The 23,410-nt window shown below is 40.6% G+C and overlaps 1 protein-coding gene and 1 long non-coding RNA gene across 37 annotated transcripts in view; one reads left to right on the top strand and one right to left on the bottom strand.

Moving 5' to 3' along the window:
• shot (dystonin-like protein short stop) overlaps positions 1–23,410 on the bottom strand; it is a 213,237-nt gene that overhangs the window by 29,641 nt on the left and 160,186 nt on the right. For 34 of the 36 annotated variants that reach the window (XM_043411243.1, XM_043411241.1, XM_043411237.1 and 31 more), the window contains 7 exons: positions 23,262–23,345; positions 21,592–21,813; positions 14,592–14,707; positions 4,264–14,077; positions 1,441–1,587; positions 1,126–1,349; positions 130–924 (listed from right to left, as the gene is read on the bottom strand). In XM_043411243.1, coding sequence (XP_043267178.1) covers positions 130–924; positions 1,126–1,349; positions 1,441–1,587; positions 4,264–14,077; positions 14,592–14,707; positions 21,592–21,813; positions 23,262–23,345 — 11,402 coding nt within the window. Of the gene's footprint in view, positions 1–129; positions 925–1,125; positions 1,350–1,440; positions 1,588–4,263; positions 14,078–14,591; positions 14,708–16,686; positions 16,792–21,591; positions 21,814–23,261; positions 23,346–23,410 lie in introns of those variants that run through there. The other 2 variants (XM_043411245.1, XM_043411248.1) reach the window with 2 other exon arrangements.
• LOC122406058 (uncharacterized) lies at positions 15,317–19,744 on the top strand. The gene is made up of 2 exons (XR_006259886.1): positions 15,317–18,282; positions 19,533–19,744. It is a non-coding gene; the product is annotated as an uncharacterized lncRNA (long non-coding RNA).

Raw genomic sequence — 23,410 nt, forward strand, 5'->3', positions numbered from 1 at the left:
TTTGAGAATACAAAACAAATAAAATATCGTTATAGTTAATCCTTTGAGGTATTCGAAATTGTACCAGTGGCAAAACTAACGATACTGACATTCAATTTAAAACAACACACCCAAACGACGAAAACATACTTGAATTGACTCTCAGCACTGTTCAGCCAAGCGACCAAGCCATCAAGAGCATCCTGAACGCCCTGACTCTGAACAAGGGCGGTGTCAAGTTCTTGGCACTTTTCAGCAAGAGCATTTGACAGTTGTCGATATTTGTCTTCGACAGCTCTGACAGGTTCCTCAAGTTGATTTACTTCGCTTGGCGTCAATTGTCCATCCAGAGAACGCAGAAGAGCGTCAACACTGCTCTTGGCGTTATCTATGAGACGCTCGTTAGCGACGAATTCGTTGTTCAGCGCCTTCGCCTTGCTCAGTTGATCCTCGAGTTGCTTCGGCTCAGCAACCACCGGTTCGGAAATAACGCGATGCACCTTCGGCTCGACTTCTTTAAGCCACGATCTAGCTTTTTCGAGGGACTCGTGATAATCACGTTGCCTTCCACCGACTCCGGACAAACGATCGGAAAGATTGTTCGCACGTGCCAGCAAATCTTTGTACTGAGCCGTTACAATAGTAACCTCGCTCCGTACCGGCGAATCTTGGCTGGCGATGGGTTCCTTGTGTGACAAACGTTGAGGCAAACTCGTACGGAAATCGTTCAATACCTGAAGATACTCTTTGCTTTCGTCGACGAATTTCTGTGCTGCCATTGTAATGAAACGGAGATCAGCTTGGTGAGCAATCACGTCGCTGATAAAATCGCGCGTCGTATCCGTACTCATTGTCAATTTGTTCAAATCCGAGAGCGAACGTTCTTTATCCTCGAGCGTACGACGAGCTTTGTCGAGCCACGATGAGAAAGACGAAATTTCGTTCCTGAAAAGCCATATATACTCATTATTTCACATTCCACACTGAACAGACAAACGTAATCAGTTTCATCGAAATATTTTATTCCAGACTTGAATGAATATTAAATAACATTTTCTGTTTAGTACAACAAGTTATTGTAAAATTTAAAAAAAACGTGATTATTTTTATATCAATTTTTATCGTAATTTCAATGATAGTACTCACTTAAATTTATTGAGTTCATCTCGTGCTCCAATCAATCGCCTGAGCAATCGATCGGTACGATCAGTCGCCCGATCAAAGCGCGTTTTCAACGAGCGTCCATTCTTTTCAAGAGTGGATACTTCGTCGCTGGAAAGTACGTCGCTTCCGGTCAAAACAACCTGGCGAACTTGGTCCAGACACGAGGATACTGGTCGGTTGTGGGACTCGAGATCTTCCTTGACTTGCTGCAATTCCGAATGAGATCGTTGAGCGATTTTATCTTCGATTGTTATTAGTCATGAATTTTTTTTTTTTTTTTATTATACTGATACTGACCTTCATCGTATTGATTTGATTTCTGAGTTCCTCGACGTCTTCTTTTACAACGTCTTGCGTGGCAAGTTTGTCCTCGATATCGGTGATCCATTGCAACAATTTGGTGAGTGTCTCGTCGCACAATTTGTACTTCTCCTCAACAGCTTGCTAAAAATGTGTTTGTTCACAAAGTATGGTCAGAGTTGAAAATCATTGAAAATCAATAGGCTTAACGGATATTCTAAATTCCTACAATTAATAAAATACCACCGTCTCACCAAAGGCAGTAAAGAATTTCAATTAACATATTTTTCATTAATAAATTATCATAAAAATGAATATATTCGTAAGCCTATGGCATAACTCATACATGCAAGCACAAACACGCACAAACAGAACATACACGTCGCCTCATGTGTACATTATCAGTTGAAGCCTTAATTTATCTGCATGAATTGCTTTGTTGCTATAAATTTGGCTCGAATTTATAAGGTGCAATATTACATTACGTGAAACTGTTGGCATTTAGGTATGTATGAAATACGGTACGAAATGGAAAAAATAAAGAATCATTCGCCATTGCAAATTTTCAAGCAAATAAATTAAAACGTACAATAATGATAGTGTAATCGATTTTTCGTGATACCCTATAAATATTTATGAATTTCGTGAATATCCTATATATTTATGAATAACTGTATATATAAATTTTATATAAAGGCTTTCGGGTCATTGCTAAAAAAATTAAACTGTAAAACTGGAAAATAAAAACACCTGTAAAAAAGTAAAAAAAAAAAAAAAAGAATATAAAAACATTCAGAAATAATATTAATAATAGAGATATTTATATATATGACAGTGTAGAAAATAATAGGTTGTAGTACACGAATAACAATTTGCTTTTAATAAACAGAAAAGATCGTAGTAATTTTTATATTGTGTTTCGATCACTGTTGTTAAGGACTGAGTGGTTAATTTTCGCGCGTGACACTGATTAATGAAAAATAACGAGCGTAGATAGCAGCACAAAAATTTTTCGAATCCCAGAGAGACGCATGAACAGAAATGATGAGAACAAGAATGACGAAAAATTCTCTATTTTCGTCAAATACTCAATGAAACGATCCCATGATGTATACAAACGATATATGAAAGAGAAGAAAAAAATGAACGAATGACAAAATGACTAATTTGGCCTTGATCCGGACGACAAAAATTATTGCTCTCAATCCTGAACATCATTCAATTCGAACATAACATTATTCATGACTGAATCAAATGAAGTAGAATTATTTTTATTCGCTTGCAGGACGATCGAACTGTTTTTTATCGAAAAGACAGCGATCGAGGGTTGCAATTGAACATGTAGAAATAAATCTAAAATTAAACTTAATTATGAAAGGCCGAATTAGCGTTGCTGATGCGACAAAACGATTTGACTTGTTTGCTTTTCATGTTTTTTCCCCTTTAGTTATGAAGATCAATATTCAAGCGAAGTTGAGAAGTATGTTATGATGTTTTGTGAGCGAGACAGGCCGCCGATGCATTCTCTTTTCTTCTCGTCTTTGTGTGGGGGGTGTATGTACGTTTTTTTTTCTTTCTTTTTTTTTGTTCGTCTCCGTCTTGTCAGCGGTACGATCAGATCACAATTCTCCGTTGGTTAGTGTCAAACATTTGGATGGCAATTTTCGAATTTTAATAATTTTTCTTGGTTGTTTATTAGCTCCCCCGTGTTAAATAATAAGAAGCACATGGATGGTAAGTATCGTATAACATGGGCACACTGGAAAAACGAGACAAACGTATTATAAGCCGGTATAATGTTCGAACTTTCACATGGGATGGTCTATCTGTGTATATCAATGAATAAATTATAATTCATTCGTATTCTACGACTTAAGGAAAGAAATTGAAGAAAATATAATTGAAAAATCGTACAAAAATTCACTACTTTGTATTGTGCGATTTCTAAATGCAGGAGACTATTTCGTGTTGATCGCTTCATCCCGACCATCTCATGTAAATGATTTGTAGAGTTCCGCACAGGCGATTCTAAATCGAGTAGAACGTTTTTTTTCCCCAGTCAACAGTTTTATTACTTTCGTTGCAAATTTGACTTCATTGGGTAAAGAAATTCCATAATCCAAGTCTAGATTACGATTCGTTGTGAAAAGTGACGATATACAACTTCTCATCGACAAATGGTTCGTTTTAAAAGTAAATCATAGTTTTTTTTTTTTTTTTTAAATTTTACGAAGATATTACACATATCGACTTAATATCTCGTAGATTGTTTTTTTTTGCGGTCAGAGAGGAAAGACGAAACAATCTGACTAATTGAAGTATCTGCTCGCATGCTGGAGAACCTAAAACTTGATCATAAATTGGCAATGTACAAAAAAGGCTCTTTCAATAGCATTGAAATTGGTGCTTGGAGTCAAAGGAAATGTTCTACATCATAAAAATAGGGCGAATTTGGATCGAAAGCAATAATGGCTGTTAGGTGAATTATAAATCGTTCGACGTGACATGAAAAGCCCACGAATGTATTAATATAAGAGGTCCATGCGGGGACCATGCCACCAAAAGCTGTATTAATGTAAAGAAAAAAAAAACAATACATCCGATTCACGAGCGGCATAAGTAACGAAAGACAAACCCTTTGCGTCATCATTAAAAGGGTGTAAGAATGAAACGAATTTCGAAGCGAGTAGTCGTAGAATAAAGAAAAAAAGGGAAAAAAATCGCAATAGTCCGTAACCTGCTCGCAAGCGTATCGACAAAATATGATTGTTGTATTAACGAATTTTCGTAACATACGTGACAATCTTGGCTGTGACTTACCCTAGCTTCAGCGGCGAGTATGTAACCCCGCTCCAGTGCCTTCGCGAAGTCAAGGTCTTTGCCTTCAGGATCTTCGATAAATTTGCCTGTCGCGTTATTTATTCTGCCCTCGTTAAGAGCTTCTAGCAAGCTCGTTATTCTACCGTTAACCGGATCTTTAATAACCGTGGTCGAAGGATCGATCAAACCGTTATCTATCGCGTCACGGAGTGTCAAACGTTTGCGTTCTAGCACCGAGGTTACATTGAACGGATCACTAAAGCTACCAGTGGTTGGATTGTAGAGGCCAAATTGTAAAGCCTCGATGAAGGAGAAGCCCTGTTTTTGTGTCATCAAGAGACCAATTTCAACGGCTTTTTCGAGACTGTTCAATTTCGAGGTTGCTGTGTCCAAAACGTGGCCTTTTTCACCATCCATTATGCCTTTCCTGAAAGCTTCTGGCAACTTGACCAGTTTTTTCTTTTGTTGATCTTTTATCAACGCCGAATCTGGATCCACTACACCACGAGCAAAGGTATCCTTTATTGACAATACTTCGTTAGTTTCCGGGTCCGTGTATCTCGCGTTTTCTAGATTTAGCCAACCGTTTTCAACTGCTTTTTCGAAGCTTGTCGGCTCGACGATGTAAACATGTGTATCTTCGAATTTGATGAATCTTGCGCTGCTGCCCGCATTTTGCGGCTCTATCGTCGCTCTTATCGAAGGATCAATAATCTTGTCTTCGAGAGCTTTCGCCAGGGTTACGAAACGAGCATTTCGCGAGTCTTTAACGACGCATGTTTTTGGATCTACCAATTCGTACTCAATTGCCTCTTCTAGGCTGCAGTCTCTGACTCCTTTGCCTTTAGGATTTTTCTCTAATTCCGTGGGCGTCTTGTGCCCGGATTTAGAGGTCAGAGGTCTGTCGATCGTAACCAACAAGCCACGCTCGAGTGCAATGTCGATGTTGTAAGAGCGTTTGGTTTTTGGATCGAGTACACGACCCTTTGGCACGTCGATCGTACCGTCGTCGATTCCATCTTGCAGTGATTTTATTTGTCCGCTCGTAGCGTCCTTGAGAGCGGTCGTTTCATGGTCGACGAGACCAGAGGCCAGGGCTTGCGTCAAATCGTGGAATTCGTTAACTAAGGGATCGACGAATTTTCCACTGTCGCCACGATAGAGACCTGATTTTACAGCTTCCTCGATCGACAAAGGTCTCTTCGCTGGTACGATGAAACCTTTCTTCCTTGCTTCTGAAAAATCCATGGCACGATCGAGCTCGATGATTTTGTAAGTTCCGCGCGTATCATCGATTATTCCATCCTCTATAGCTTCTTCCAAACCAACGTATTTGTTGAGCTTCGTATTTTTTACGATCGACGAACGAGGATTCACGAGCTCGTCCTGACAAGCATCTGCCAGTGTCAACTTACGATTAGTCGAAGGGTGAATGAATTTACCGGATGGCACGTCGTAAAGCTCCATCTCGATCGCTTCGTACAGACTAAAATTGGCGCTCTCGATATCGAGGATTAAACCCAGCTGCAAAGCGAGTGATAGAGGAATTGGACAGTTCGCTACAGGTTCTTTGAACATACCGGATCTACGATCAATAACACCAGCGCGACAAGTTTCAGCCAACGAGAGAAGACTCTCGCCTCTTTTGTCCCAGTAGCAGGCCAATTTCGGGCTAATAATACACTTTCTCATCGCTTCGTGTAAAGTAACTGATCTCCCGTTACTAGGATCGGTAATTTTGCCTGTTTTATCGTCATACAATCCCTGATGAATGGCTCGTTGCAGCGAAACCGCAGCTTTGTTATCGACGATAAGCCCAACGTCGTAGGCTTCGTGCAATGATATTTCAAGATCATTTCTTGTGAAATCCTTTACTCGACCACTCGCGCCATCGACGTTACCCATTCTAACAGCTTCCATAAGAGTGATTCGTCGCGAGAAGCCAGTTGCTTTGTCTTTAACGTAAACCGAATCGGCGTCGATGATATTTTTCTCTATGGCACGTGAAAGCGTCATGTAAGCTCCGGTTTTGCAATCCAAGAACAATCCAGTTTTTGGATCGAGTATGCCTTTGAGAATGGCTTCGCTAAAGGTCATGGGTCTTCGTGTCTCAAGAATAATACCCTGCTCCAGCGCCTCGTGAAAATCAACAGGATTACCTTTCTCGCTGTTAATCCTTCCGCTCTTGGGATCAACAATTTTTTCTTTTATGGCACGATCAAAAGTCATTAATTCACCGTTCGAATGTCTGACGATTGCCGATGTCGAGTCAATCACGCCCTCCTTGATTGCTTGATCGGTCGGGATTTTCTCGCGAGTCTCGAGACTCGTAAATTGTCCAGTCTTCGGATCGTAAAAGCCCTTGAAAACAGCCTCGGGGAGAGATATTTTTCGTTTGGCTGGGACAACGAGCCCGCGATCGAGGGCATCGATCAACGTCATTTGTGTACCGGTTGAGGGATCTATCGCGGTGCCATTTTTCGTATCGACGAGACCGTGTTTTATGGCGTCACCGAGTGTTATAACGTCGCCGGTACGCGGATCCTTGATCGATGGACCATCGAGACTTATGTACCCCCTCGAAATGGCACCTTCAAGAGATTGGCGCTCACCATCGATCACGAAGTCCCTGGTATTTCCATTGTAACTTTGATGCGCCAAAGCCTGTTGGAGAGTCCAAGGCTTGGCGGTACTCATTATGTAACCCTTCTCAAAAGCTACGTCGAGGGACATCGTATGAGGGTAAAGTACAATTCCTCTGTCCAAATCCATCAATCTCGTTTCTTGCGCTTCTCTAACAGTTACGACTCTGTCGCGTCTTTCGTCCTTTATTCTCGTTCTACTGACATCGACAAAACCGCCGGCTACGGCTTGGCTAACGGTTATCTCGTTTCCGGTCATTGGATTTAGAACTAGGCCGGATTTCGGTGAATAATATTCTTGGACAATGGCATCGATGAGACTGGGAGCGAATGGAGTTGTCAAAATCAATCGTTTCGTCAGCGCAACGTCAAGAGGCAAATATTCACCAGCTTTGACATCTCGGAAACGACCAATTCTTGGATTAACAAGATTGGTCGTTAGAGCATCATCCAGCGAGACAAAAGCACCGGCTTTCGTGTCTTTGCACTCGGTTATGAAAGCGTCAACGATTCCCCTTTTGACTGCTTCCTCAACGTCGATGTATTGCTTCGTAAGTGGATCTTGAAGTTTGCCAGAATCACGATCGTACAATCCTTTGTTTATCATCGCTTCGAGAGCTATCGGTTTTCTAAGACCCGGTACAACGAGACCTCGTTGGAAAGCGACTTTGATGTCGATCTCAGTTCTCGTGTCGACGTTTATAATAACACCACGTTGCAAATCAACGATTCCAGCATCAACAGCCTCGTAGAGAGGCATTACTTCGTCGTTCGCAGGATTTCTTATGCTAACGCTTTCCGGGTCGATGAGTCCAGCTTCGACTGCTTTGAGAAGTGTCATCGTTTCTCCAGATCTTGGATCTTGAAGAATGCCGTTCGTTGGATCGCACAAGCCGGCTTGAACAGCTTCTTCAAGGCTCAGAGCCAAACTCTCATCGTCGATAACCGGTTGTCGATGCACTATGAGGCCAAGTTGGATGGCTTCGAAGAAAGGAATTTTCTTGCCAGTTTTGGGATCGACCATATAGCCGGAATTTCGATCCAATAACGGACGGTTTATAGCTTCACGGAGTACGACATATTCTCCATTTTTGCTTGACAAATCTTTGACCCAAGTGTTGTCGGGGTCGAGAATCTCGAGTTTGAGAACAAAATCGTGAAACGACACCGTTGCACCGGTCTCGGGGTCTACAAATTTCTCTGTTTCCAAATCGTAAGCACCATCATCTGCCAAGTTTTCAGCTGTAAGCTCGCGCGTTATCGTTATCTTGTATCGCGTTCTTTCCTCGATCAGACATATCATTTTTCTGTTTAGAATCACGATCATATCATTCAGATAAATTTCTCCCTTTTCCAACGATTCTTCGATTGTGTGTGGCAACTCACGCTCGCCGACGAGTATTCGACATTCTTTTGGCTCAATCAACTGATTTTTTATCGCGTTGTCCAGGGTCGTTTGAATGTTGCAAGGTTCTACATCTTGCTCAAACATCGCTTCAAGATTTGACGATTCTCCCGGAGTTTCCGGAACCTCGGCAATGTCTGTACCTGGTTTTGTTGCAAAACTCAATTCTTGTGGAATTGCTTCAGCTTCCTTGTTTACCAGGTCGATTTCATCTCGTTTTATCGGTTCTTTAATGAATCTTTGTTCCTTGGGAATCTTGTCCATGTTCGTTTCTGGGCGTACAGATTCTGGCTGAGTTTTTAAAGCCTCCGTGCTTTTATCATTTATTTTTGTCTCTCCGTGTTCGTCGTTCGGTACGAGCCGATTCGTTGAACTCAACTCACCAATCGTTGTCGTTTTTTCAACAGATGTGGCTGTCGCTATTTTTTCTCCAGGACTACGATTTTTAATCGCATCGACGACACATTTACCAGCTAATATTGGAGCCGCAACAACAGCAAGAAGGCCGAGTTTGGCTGCATCCGCAACGGACATCGTAGCTCCACTGTCATTCGTCACCTTTCCTGTTTTCGGATCCAAAAGTCCATTTGCAACGGCTTCTCTGGTGGTAACGAATTCAGACGTTTTAACGTCGTAAACCATGGAGTCAGATTCCACGAGACCGATTTCCATGGCTTCGGCAAGACTGTACATTTCTTTGGTACGAGGATCTTGGAACTTTTCAGTTTTATCGTCGTAAAGATTCTCCACAGCATCGAGAATCGTCATGGATTCGTTGTTCATAATGGGTGGACGCTCACTTTCTGTTTGTCCCGATGTATCGAGAATTCCAGCAGCGATAGCTTCGCTGATTGACATGGTAGCACCAGTTGCAGGATCTTTGTAAGTTCCCGAAGTCACGTCCAGCAAATTCTTCTCAATTGCATCACTGAAAGTTGTCTTTTTGTCTCTCGTTGTAAACTCTTCTTTAGTTACCGATTCATCCTTGACGATACCAAGTTTTTGGGCCTCGGAAATGTCCATGACTTGCCCGGTTTTCGTGTTTTGTACTTGGTTGGAATTGATCAAAGTATAGCCCGGCAAAATGGCCACAGTTTTAGTCGTGACGGTGTGATAAGAAGTGACGGTTTCTGTGACAGCAGTGACATTGACATTTCTTTGTATTTCGTTTTCGACAACGAGGAGACCAGTTTCTACAGCCTCGGCAATCGAAACAACTTTTCCACTGTTTGGATGAGTAAAGGTCGATATTTTCTCATCGATGAGTCCTTCCTCAATGGCTTTCATCAAGTCGACGCTGTCGGAAGTTGACGGATGTGGTAGAGCCATTATGAAATCACTTTTAATCGCTCCTTCCAAGCTGATTTTATCGCCCGTTATAGGATGCGTTATTTCCCGTTTTTCAGCATCAACGAGACCTCGCTTTACCGCAAGAGCGAAAGTCATACCTAAAGGTGAAAGAGAATTATCGTCCGCAGACTTGTCTTGTTCGAAAACGTTCTTCTCGACTGCTTCGACCAAATTGACGCTCACGTCGTCAACTTTAACCGTCGATCTGTCACCATCTATTACTTCTTTTTCAATGGCTCGCGATATCGTCAAATTCCCATTTTCCTGTGATAATTTTGACGCGGGATCAACGATTTCACATACAATCGCTTCGTTTAAGCTCAAAAGTTGTCCTGTTTCCGGATGAATGACTTTGTTCTCTTCACGATCGAGCAAACCCTGCCTGTAAAGACCAGGCACGGATAAGCTTGCCGCTAATGGTACGAGTATGTCTGCACTCTCGGAATCCAAAATACCACGATCTATAGCTTCTCTGATGGATATTACATCACCACTCTGAGGATCTTTCACTCTACCATCGTCCGGATCCATCTTTTTGGCTTTCATTATTTCTTTCACATCGTGAATTTCCCTGTCAGATTCGGGAATCACTTGCTCCAGAGTCTGTGCAGTTTTTTCGTCGATCATACCTGACTCCAATGCTTCACGAGGATTGACTATTTTCTTGCGCATTTTTTGCAAGACAATGGGGCGAGCTTCTCTCTCAGGACTCTGAGACACCGAGCGAGCACGTCCTATCGTCACTTTGTATTTTGGCTCGGTAGTGACACGGTTTCGCGTTTTTTCAGCCAATGAACACGTCGCGACAGTTTGCTCATCGGATTTTGCAGTATCTTGAATTTTCGACGATGCTTCCGGTGGCTGCTCTTTTGTTGTCTCCTGAATTTCGACATTTTCAGCAGGTGAGTGAATCTTAATCATCACCCTGGAGTCGTCGGTAATGATTTTTGTAACTAATTGCGATTCCTCAGTTTCAACCGTAGAAGTTTCTCTTCGGGAATCTTCAAGATCGATCATCTTTGTTGTTTCGAAATTGTTAGGTATTTCGGGCTGCACGAGTCCACGCTCAATGGCAACTTCACGAGGTATCGTTTCACCGGTTTTCGGATCTTTGACCATTGCTTTCTTGACAGCTTCAACTGCAGCTGCGGCGGCAACAAGAGGCGTGCCTAGAACTGCAACGACGCCGAATTTCGCAGCGTCGATCAACGATATTTTACGTCCCGTCGAGTCCGTGTAATCGCCGGTTTTACGATCCACTATATTCCGCTCAATCGCCTCGACGATTGTCAAATCTTGACCCGTTTTCGGATCTTTCACAACTACGGTCTCGGAATTTAATGTACCTTCGTTTACGGCTGCCAGAATGTTAGCTGATTTTCCGGTATCGGTAAAAATGACCAATGCTGTTGCCGGATCATAAATAATACTTTGAGTCACTTGAACGGGATCGGAAGTAAATGATTCTTCGGAAATTTCAATTTCCGTTGCTCTGGATGGATCGTTAACGTCGGTAACTTCAACTCTGTCGGGTTGACCTGTAACTCTCGTGATTTGTAACAGTCTTGGATTCGCTTTTTCCACAGAAACGCTCGTATGTTCGAGGATCACGAGATTCCTAGCGATCGCCTCTTTCATCGATAATTTTGTTGGAGTGAGGTAATGTCCGGTAGAATCGAGAATATTTTTTTCCAAACTTCGAAGAAGCGAAACCTTCCGTCCGTTGTTGGGGTCAACGACGATCGCTGAATCAGGATTAATGATTTTGATTTTAACGCATTCCTCGAAAGAAACGAGTCTGTCGGTGTCGGGTATTGCGAAGAGACCTGTGACGGGATCAAAAAATTGTTTCTCTATTGCTTCACCGAGCATCCAACCTTCGCTGGGCAATTCAAAAATTCTTTTCTCCATCGAGGTCGATTCGTGATCAATAAACAACTTTGATTCCGTTGTGTAATTGGCCCCGGAAGTTTTCGTACCGGAATCGAGATCCATCAGCAGCTCTGGCTCTTCGGGCTTGGGAATTCTATCCGCAGGAACTTGTTTTACTTTTTTCCTCGGAGAGGAACAAGTTGTTTTTTCAGATTCGTAGGAATCTATCCTCGACTTTTCAAAGCTAGATTTTACATTCGAGATAGTAGTTTCCCTCGTAGAAGAGAATTCATCGGTAGACTTCGACTCTAATCGTAATCGGTCGGGTTCTACTCTGACTTTCGTTATATTTTTCGTTTCCTCGGGAACAGGCCTGTCCATGGATGTCTCAGTGTTCTGTTTCGGTACAACACTGTGGGTTATTATCGTGGTCGTTGTACCTACAGCTCTGGGCGGAGAAGCGGTTTTTTCACGCTCGAAATCATCACCGACTCTGGCGTAAAGCGTTGATTCAAAGATCATTTGTTTCGAGGGTATATCACGAGTTTTCTTGGGCGATGGTCTCTCGGTCTGATCGAAAGGCGCATTATCGCGACCCAACAATCCTTCCCTAATAGCAGTAGAAACGTCTAGCACCTTGCCACTGTCGGGATCCCGGAATTCGTTATTTTTTATGTCGATGAGATTTCTCTCGAGCGCTTCGTTGTACGAAATTTTGTAATCTCTCGTGACGGTCTCGCCGTCCGCGGTGATCGTGACATATTTCTTGATGGTTTTCGTTACAGTTTGTGTAGTTACCGTGATGTTCAATAAGCTGGCAAGTAATGCAGCACCGTCGGGTGTAATGAGGCCACGTTTGATCGCTTCTTCGAGCGGTACTTGTTGTCCAGTTCTCGGATTCAACAGTTGCCCGCTCTTCGGATCCAAAAAGTCATTCAATACGGCTTCCATAACGCTCAATTCGCTGCCATCGTAAGTAATGCCGATGCCGCGATTCAACATTTCCATAACTTCGGGTCTCGCGTTACCGAGATCGATAGCTTCGTTAAACGAAACGGTTTTACCGGTATCGGTGTCAATGACAAAACTGCCGCGGTTTTTGGGGCTAACGAGACCCTTGAGAAGGGCGCGATTAAAACTGACGAATTCACCGCTCGTGGGATCTTTGAAACCGTCGATATCGAATATGGATTTTTGTGCGACGGAAGTGACGAGGCCACGATCAACGGCTTGAGGTATGGTGATGAGCTCGTCGTTGAGCAAGTCACGGAAGTAGCCATCATGTTGAATAATTCCACTCGACAATGCTTCGGAAAGCGTTAACAAATCGCCGGTTCGAGTATCCGTGACGGATTTAACATTCTCGGAATCCAAAACCCCGATGTTGATCGCTTCGATAATACCGATTTTCGTTTTTCCAGCTGGACTAGAAATTCTACCGTTGGCATCGATAATCTCAAGGTCGCAACAATCTTTGAGCGTCATTGGTTTGACGATGAGTCGTCTTCTGCGAGCTTCCTTGAAGCTAAGCTTCTCGATGTTCTCGTTAACGTACTTGCCAATTTTAGGATTTATAATGCCTTCTCGAATCGCATCGTGGACCGTTATTTTTGTGTCGTTTCTCGTGTCAACTATTTCTCGAACGTCCGGATCGATGATGCCTCGTTTAATAGCTACGTCGAGGGAATAACTGTCACCGGTGTTACGATCGATAACGTGGCCCTGTCTCTCATCAACGAGGCCCTGTGACACCGCATCGGCGAGTGCCAACGAACCCCGACGAATCTTAACCGTACGATCTATTCTTACCAAATAACCCCGCGAATAAGCATCCTCGATGGTGATGCTCTCGTTATTTTCCGTCAAATAAAGACCAGTCTCCGGATCCAACAAACCCCTCGTTATCGCATCGGCAACGCTGTGACCAACCGTATCAGTGACGTACGTTACCTTAACTCTATCGTCGCCACGCTCAGCATCCAATAATTCACGCTGTATCGCCTCGAGCAACGAAACTCTACGTCCGTCCTCGGTAAAACCGCATGGTCCTAACAAACGACTCGCGAGTTCGGAATCAATGAGATTCATGCGTGCCGCATCTGATATACTGACGCTCTCGCCACCTTTACCACCCTCGTTCGCCGTACCGTTGCTCGTTGTCGTCGCTATTCTACCAGTTCTAACGTCCAGTATACGTCGGCTTATAGCTTCCCCAACTGTTATTACGTCACCCGTATTCGGATCAACTATACCCCTCGATTCGATTATATTATCCCTCGTTTCACTTATATCGCTCTTTTTCATATTACGAATTTCGCTAAATTGCATCGTACTCGTGGTCGTTGCAATTTTACGGGGCGAACGGGCATAATCGATCTCGCTGATCTCACGATTTTTGTTATCCCCGTTCGTCGATACGTAATCCCCGTGATTATGGGCCCCGTGGGGCCTCTTGAGAGGCGATGATTCCCGCGACGATACATTCTGCTGATGCTGCAACTCGCTCGATACCGTTCGCGATGATTCATGACGCTCGCTCGAGTATCTGTCAATCAATTCAAATTAATTTAAATTAATATCCGTTAAAACATCGATCTTTGTCCCCCAGGGGACCGTTCGCGAAACAAACGCCGCAGAAATTATTTCTGTTCCATAGAGATGCCAGTTGCAAAACGATAACTTTCAAGGACATGTACACGAAACCAGAATTTTCGATAATTAAATTTGTTTTACAAAATCCATGCGTTTGAATACCTTTTTCATTTGTAATACCACAGATTAGCTGAATCAGAAATAGGTTGGGATCTGTTAAAAAGTTATCCACGCAATAAAACTGCATTGAAAAACATCAAAATGGCTCGAGTTGTAAAAATAGTTGAATATTGTGAAGTTCCTTTTAAAAGAAACAAATCTAATTGCTACATTTTTAGTTATTCGTGCCTCATTCTCAATTGTAAAATGGCTCAAGGAAAAAAAAAGGAAAGAAAACAAAAAATCATTAGCGCAAAAGTATTTAAATTAAAACGACGCTTTCACAATGAACGTCTTCTAGTACTCACTGCGATTGTGTGTAATGTGTAGTTGTCGAGGTGTAACGTTCCTCGCTCGTGGTGCTTTCGTAAATGTTGAACTCGGTACGGAAAGTACGCAGCGGCCTTTGTTCCTGAAGAACACGCTGTAACAGCAATGACAAGAGATACGTCGAAGTTAGCATTGTCCACGTGATTGGTTGATGCGTGATCCCGACACATTGTTCTCCTCATGAAACTCAATTCGAAATTTTGACATTCAAGGAAGAAACAAAATATTCAGCTGGCGAGTGTACATTTAAAAAGTGGAAAAATTATTTTTTCGATAAACGCGTTGACGAACGAAGTTTGACGAGCTCAAGATCTTGGACGACGAAAGCCAACGACACGATTTGACACTGCCGAACTGACGCTTTGGCGAGTGCGTTAGACTCGAAATACTCGGCAAACCACATTTGTTCAAACGTCAGCAGGAAAAAAGACGCGACGAGTGATATCAGTAGCACACATTATTTTTGACGCCGTTTGAATACTCAATTTTTCATCATTTTTTCTTTTTACTATTTTCTATTTGACACCAACATAAATAGCGAATTTTCGTTACGGAAGTTGCAACGACTGCGGTAGTCGCTTGCGCGTTATCGCGAAACGCATTCTGACCAAAGCGTCTGTAAAAACTCAACTGAAATGGTTCGTACGAGTATTCATTGCAAAAAATTGTCTATTAATAAGTTCGTTCCTCCTACTCTCGAAACTCTCGACTCTTCGCTTTGCCTCGGGTGGAAGAAAACGAAAAACTCTCTTAGCTCGTTGAGTCTCGAAGCGTCAGCTGACACGAGTAATTCTAAACTTCCTTAGCGTCTATAATTATTCTGTATTTCCTGTGGATTATTCGTTTCGTTCGAACTCGTCACGATTCGATCGGGATTTGATTCTTTTTTTTTCTTCTTTTCATTTCGGCAGAGATTTTGTGCAGTTCGAAGTCAGTGATATTTTTATAATGCACGACAGCAAGTGATGCGATCGATGATATTCGGTGACAAAACCACGAGCGACGTATGGAAAATTGTAACGGATGATAAAAAATGAATTGAAAATGCAATCTGTATGGGAAAAAAATAATTGACCATAAAATCATGAAATGAATGTGAAAATCACTCGATCAGTTCGAGCGCTGCTCGATGACATCACACACGCCAACCTAGCGGCGAACACAACCTGCTCGTTGAACTTGATTGCTTGTTATGATTACGTAACGAGACGAGTTTGGAACGGTGACAGAAACGTTGATTGCGAAACAACGAATACTATTTCCGAACGCGAGAGCGCTCTCACGTTACTTAAACGAATTAAGAAAAATTTGTAGAATTTCGTGCTCCAACGAAGATTAAGGTGACGAATATTTTTCTTCGATTGCTCAACTGACGGGAGGAAAACTCCTCAGCTTTGCAGCAAAATTCGTAAGTCCGTCGAGGCGAGATAACCGAGTGTTCGGCGATGCGCGTGCCGGTGATACGGAAACAAAATATTTTATCGCTGTAGAATCACACGAACAACGAGCTCTGGAAGATGAAAAAACTTTACTTTTTTCATTAAAGAGAGAAGAAAAAAAAGCGTCAAACTTCGTGAAATCGTACAAAATATTTGGTATCGTTAAAAAATTTCAATTCGATAACGGAAAAGAATAAATCTCACATGTACACAGTTGGGTCAACCGAACAACGTCAGCGAAGAGCCTAATCAGTTTTTTCCTCCGTATGATCGAGGCTAGAGTCGACTGTATAGGAAGTCATCGATAAAGAACATAAACAGCGGGCAATACGTATTTCAGTTGAAGAAGAGTGCGAGATAACGAAATCTAATTTCCCAAGTTCTTTGAACCTTCGGCTCGAGCCGATATTCCTCATTCATTGTCTTTTGTTACTTTTTTCAACTCCGGGGATAAGCTGTTCCAATTTCCATCAAAAGCCTCGAATAAATTTCCACGACACTTGGCCGAAAAACAAAAATAACCTCGAGCCCACGTGTACTAAAATTCGAAATTTATAACGAATGAAAAACAGAAAGAACCGTTGTTCCCCTCTGCTTCCAGTGCTCAATAATTTGTCATGTTAATGAGAATTACCTTGCGGACAAGCCTTTTCTCCACGGGCATTTTGATGCTCCATTTAACGAAGAGACATTCCGAATGCACGTTAAATGCACTATTCTATTCTCCTTTTCTTATCCACTGCAAGGTCATAAACACATCACAGCATAAATATCACGAATTTCACGTCGGCTTAAAATTTTCTGTGATAAGAACGGCAGGCTGGATAACAATGACGATAAAAAACAAAGCGTCGATTGATTCGCGAGGCGATTTAAACGATTCGTTATAATTGTAATATCGCGTCGTCATTGAAATAAAATTCCACGCAAATGCGATTCAAGAGGATTGATCAAAAAATCTCTTGGTCACATCGAAATGTACTGAGATTGGGAGAAAATCTTGATTTGCGCCGGAACAGAGAAATATTCAATGCGGCATACATTCTGCATTGCGATCCAATTAAAATTCACCGTCAAAAAGCCAAATATAAAAACTATATGCCATGGGAATAATTTGATTAATAAAGTATCGTTGAACGCTTCCACCGTTATTTGGATACACTTTTCGACAAAATAATCGACAAAACGTAAGAAATTTTAGTGCCAGATGGGAACAATTTTCTAAGGCAGATTTCGACAGCTGACAAGGCACCGAAACTCGCGATTTTTTAATGGGTTTAACCGGGCTCACTTCCTCCCGATTTACCGTCAATATCGACTTCCTTTTAGTGCACATATGGATTTATTATAACGTTTAAATAACGTGGATCGCGCAAATAACAAAAAAATTGGTGTCGAAAATCGCCCGATTCGTCCCCGACACTGTTTTAATGAGCTATTTTCACAAAACGATAAATTAGCATCAAACGCACGTGCTACTGCAGAAAAATCGATACACTCGGTACCCAGTAATCGCTGAACGTCCGCGCGGCACTGGCTCGCCGACGCGACTGAGCTCTCAACTGACCGCGCACCTCTACTAGCTCGCCCGGCTAACATACAGCAATATTTCTGTTTTTCTTTCTCTCTCGACTCGTGCCGAATTTTATGAATGAAAAAAACCAAAGGTCATTTCAATGCTGGATGAATGTACGATGAAGTTTTTTTTCCAAATTTATCTCAATGATTTTTTTTATAAATGCATGAAATTTTTCACATTTCCCGAATTTATCGATATTTCCTGTGTCTAATTTTTCTTTTAATTGAAGATGAAATATTCCGATTTCGGTCGAAAAGTTCACGTATAAAAATCATATTTGTCACGTATAAAAGTATCGAACCAAGTCTAGAATAAAAGAGCAGGGAATGTAAATTCGTTCCAATAAGCTTAGAACTGAGTTTTATCAATTCTGACCCTGAGGATAATTGTACGCTGGTTTTTGACTCCGGGGCACGTTTACTACTCGGTCGAGCTGATAAGTACGCCGATGGATAATAAGGAATAGAGCTTCGGTCAGTGTTTTTCGGTCATTCGAGTCGGATGAAAGTTGCGCACAAAAATAAATCGGGCGTGTAATTTTATTCATGAGATTCTCATCGTGTGCGATTGTATGCTCGTTTCAGATTATTTCGCTCTTATAAATATTGATTGGAGTTTACCAATTCAGCTGTCATGTATTTTTTCTCACGTGTAAGTCAAATTTTATCGCTCTATCTAATTGGAAAATAAATTCGTCATGTCTTTCTGCGAATTCGTAAAAATTCCACGAGATTGGAAATATTGAATAACAGATTGAACTTAATGAATCGTATATAAACGGAATGAGTGATTCGACAAAAAGTGTCGCTCGTCCCCAAAATTTGAACACCGAATTAACGAGTTATTGAGAAACCGTTCAACACCTTTTCGATACAATAAATTCATCTTTGATCATAATTTCCAATCATCATAAATTCATCGCCATAAATAATTTAGTAAAAAGAGGATGAGTGGTGATTTTATTTCCCGTTTCCAATCGAGTTTTTTCCATTTTTTATTTTACACTTTTCGAAAATTCATGCTGTTTTTCTCGATAATGAGAGACTCATATTTGAGGACAATGACAACGTTTATGGTCGACAAGAACGAGAAAAGAAACGTCGGAGCTCGTACAATTGAGCACGCCTACGGTATGTCTGATGCCGGCAAGTCGCGCCGCCGGTATTGCGTTATCCCTACTTACTCTCCTTCTCTTATTGATCCCGCGTTTCCCCGCGTATCGCACCGAGGCGACAATGTCAAAAAAAAAAAAAAAACATGGAAAAATGACAATATCTTTGATCGTCAATACTATCGATTACTGCGCTCTGAAACTGCCTTCGATATCTTGCCAAAATCATGAAACTTAAAATCATGCGAAATAAATTGAATTGTACAATTTTCCAAATGATCACAAGGTTCCCGGAGACGCAGCAGCATCTTGACGCCAGGAATAAAGAACATTTTTAACAGGTGAAAGCAAGGTGTGCAGCAGCGTATATCGATACACGAGATTGGCCAACTTTTCAAAATACTTCAATTTTTTGAGAGGCAATGTAATTTCCATCATTACTTTCGATGTTGAACGATTAAAATGTGAAAACGTCACGAATAAATTTCGGGCAAAGTGTCCGCATCAAATCCATATTCACTCATTACCAAAGTAATAGTTCTCAGTATAATTAACTTGGATCTTTCAACTTATAATTTACGACATTGAAGCGACGTTCGAAGGAAATAATAATAAAAAAAAATACATTATTCCCGGGAATATTGTATCACGAGTGTGATTCAGAAATAAATGTGATGTCACTGTTGAATATAGGGTAGCCGGATTGACATTGACGTTCTCGTTATAACGTCATCGCGGTTGACTTTCAAGTTCTCTTTCGTTAAGTTCTTTTTTCTGCATTCTATTCCAGCTGCGTTCGAAGTTTTCGAAATTCAAGGAAGCCAAAATGCTAGAGGAACAAGCCTTGGCTCGCTGAGAACGTGACTTTTTTGGAAACGAAGGCTGTGGCAGAAAAATATATTATTGGCGCGACCTGCAAAATAGTTTTGAATGAATTTTTAGTCGAATTGTTACTTCATCGGCATGAAACTGGCTCATATCAATAAATGATACGTCAATAAATCGCAAATAAAAAAAAACTGCTTATCACCCATGGAAAAAACTGATCACCTGTGACCACTTGAGAATAGTTTATTTGTTCTCCGATAGGGGAACACTTCTGGGTCTAGATGCAGAACTCGTCGAACTCACTTTTACATTGAGGACGTGCTGAAACTTCATTGTCTCTCATTTCGTATATTTTCGTCGATTTTTAGCACTCAATTGACCTAAATAGTTAAGTCGAAACATTGCGATGGTCACGAAGCTCTCGACGAACATTTTGACGCCTAAAAAACAATTCGGGGAATTTTAGAATTGAATACAATTGAATGTGGAACCGGCACGAATTTGTCTCGATGTATACGAGGATCGCGTGGTAGCTCATCGTTCCAAAAAGACCAATTTTGTTACACAAACGTGAAATTACACCACCGAAGAGTCTCCCAGTGAGAGAGTCCGTTACAGTTTTTATATATTTTTTCCTGAGTCAACTTGGCATACAAATATCTCGCCTCTCGCGAAGTTTTTATTCATTGGACGATTAAGTCGAGTTGGCTTAGTTCTATTTTTATAACCTACGAGCTTTTACGAATTCTGCAACGCTTTTGAAGGTTGATCACGAAGCCAGAATATCTGGGAATGATCAAAGTGCATGACTGAAGAATTAATTGCTCTATCACGAGTGTTCATTCCCATTTCAAGTACATTCTCGACCCTCAGACTGTAACCTGATTTGCTTGATTAAACGTTATCGGCGAATCTCACGTGAAAATACAAATACGAATTTGAGATTGGCAAATCAACGATGCTTCCTTCAAATGCAAAATCATTTGACCTTATACTTTGTGCACTATCCTCGTGAAAACTACACTGGAAGCTCGAAGAATCATTCTCACAATCGAAACAACGCAAAGTTGGCAAGATCACTGCAAAGCAGGTATGCCAATATTTTTTTATGGGAATAGAACAATATTTCGTTTTTGGAAAGAGGATTTATCAAAACCGACTAATGAAATGAGATGTTTCTAAATGAGAATTCCGGTGAAATTTTTAAATCCGGAATTTCTCCAATTACGTTAATACCCTTTATGTTGTTCTTATGTTGAAACTGCAAAAATCGCGTCATCAAACCTCGTTTCTTGTCTGTTGCATGTTGAATATTATAAAATAAATTCATGGTTAAGATATTACTGGATGGACAGCCCAGCCGTATTTTATTCCGTACTTCGTGATGCAATAAAAATCTGAAAAAATTCAGCAACATTTGGAAAGTTATGAATTACAATTATCAATAATAATATTGCCCAAAAGTTATTAATAAATTGTTTAAATAAATAATTTTTTAACAATTTTACAGTAAACCCTTGTTTTTTTTTACGAATCGAATGTGCGCATTTTTCTGAATGCTCATGATTTTTTTCCGAATTTTCGTGGATTTTTGAAATTCCCTTCTTTAAATTTTTTAAAAAGGCTCTATTTGTACATTTTTGATCCAGTAACCTTGAGACTTTTCAAAACTGATGGTAAATATGTCTTCCAAAATTTTTTCAAGAAATTTCAAAAATCCACGAAAATTCTGAAAAAATTCATGAGCATTCGGAAAAATACACACATTTGATTCGTAAAAAAAAAACAATAGGTCACCGCAAAATTATTGAATAATTAGTTGTTTAAACAATTTGGTATTAACTTTTGGGCAATATTATTATTGATAATTGTTGTTCATAGCTTTCCAAATGTTGTTGAATTTTTTCAAATTTTTATTGCATCACAAAGTACGGAAATTCCAATCAGATATAATTTTTGGTCGAGCTATCCATTCAGTTATACCTTAAATGTGATAAAATAAGAAAAATTAATCGACTAACCTGTAAAGCCAAATCATCCGGATAAAGTTGAGCAAATGTCCTCGCCCGTTCCTGTAGCAGAGTCACGAGTGTGGAGTAACGTCTGTTGAGGATGTCAAGATCGTGCGCAACGTTGTCGACAGTGGTGACCGAATTTCTACGTGGCCTCTTGACCGATGCATCCAGGGAGGGGCAGACTTCTTCTAGTTGTTCCTTGAAAGCTCTCAGTCGCTGGCCATAGATCTAGAGTTTTGTTCGGTTAGTCCGTTAGGGTTAGTAAATTAGACTTCTTTTTGGCCACTACCCGTTTGCCTCCAGAAGCAAAATGTAAAGAAGTGAATCTGTGCTTTTATTGTCTCTGTGCATTATTCGCAATACTTGTACTTTTATTCTATTTTCCTCAGACTCAAACCCCTTATGGTTTTTCTCGTTAAATCAATGGTTCTCATCGTGGTAACCCAATGTGGTATTTGTTACAGGCTTCAGCTTTGCATTAATCAATTTCTCTCATGAAAGAGCCAAATTAATAAAATTACTTTTTATTTCTAGTTAATTTGATGTTTTAATTGTTAATCGTTTATTGTCGATTTGACTAGAAGATAGATCGTTTGAAATTAGCATGGTAGAAACAAAAAATACGCGATTCTAAGCGTTGTTGAAATCGAATGAAGTATTTGGTCTACCACACTGAGTTATCGCGTACATCGCAGTTCGATTTGCGTGCAAATTCAAAAAAACTCACAAGTGCATTGGGAAATTGAAAAAAAAATAAAAATATAACAACAGAGCTGACGTGGTAACTGTTCGTCTTGCTGTTCAATTTCACGCTTCTAATTACTTGTTCACGGCAAAAGCGCCCCAAAACTCCCCAAGCACCATTCAACCATGCTACTCATTTTAATCAATGAAAGAGAGTAGAATTAGCAACAATAAAAATCGCATGATTGACTTTTGGTGATTTTTCTTTCGTTTTTTTTTTTCATCTTATGTAGATTGAAAGACAAAGAAAAAATACTAGTCCAGGCCGGACAAACCAAGTGCCCGTTACCCGAGAAACGATGCGTGGTAATTATTGACGTATTCGGTTTTTAGTCGTGTGTAATAAGATCGAGTGTCGAAATCGTTAGAGACAATTAAAGCAATCGTTAATAAATACAACATATATAGATATAAATATAAAATATAAAATATAAATACAATTACAAGAAGAAGAGAATAGAACAAAACAAAAAATAGAGTTGTGATCCTGGTTCAGTCTCGTTTTTTGCGTTTTGTTTTGTTGTTTTTGTGGTTTTTCGTTGTGTTTTGTTTTTTTTCGGTCCTTATTAGAAAGAAGATATACAACAGTTGACAGATATATGTTTCTCCACGAGCGTATGACCGGTTGTAGAAGTCGATACGTTTCGACAAAGTTCGTTCGTTGTCCGCTGAAAGGTTGTTTCTCGACGAACATTGTACATTTGGTGATATAATAGACAATGAAATAAAAAAGAACATGATATGATACGATATTTACAATAGTGTTTTTCTTTCATGTTTTTTTAAGAGTAATATAAAATAGAGACTAGACACAACATTCACACAGCATTCATACCATGGGCTTTTTAAAGGCTATAAATTGCTTTGGCGCTTTTGCCAGATTTTTCCTCTTTTTTTACGCTTTGGTACCCTTTTGTTTTTCTTTATCTTACCTTGCCCTCGCGAATCAACCTTCCACCTGTAACGTTGACAGCCTCGATCGCTGGTGCCCGTCCAACAACGTTGTTTAATAAATTCTGAAATAAAAAATTGTATCATTTTTGGGCTATTACTTTCGTGACCCACTTTAATGAGAATTTAA

The sequence above is a fragment of the Venturia canescens genome, chromosome 2 (assembly GCF_019457755.1).
Source record: "Venturia canescens isolate UGA chromosome 2, ASM1945775v1, whole genome shotgun sequence".
In the NCBI taxonomy this organism is placed as follows: Eukaryota; Metazoa; Arthropoda; class Insecta; order Hymenoptera; family Ichneumonidae; genus Venturia; species Venturia canescens.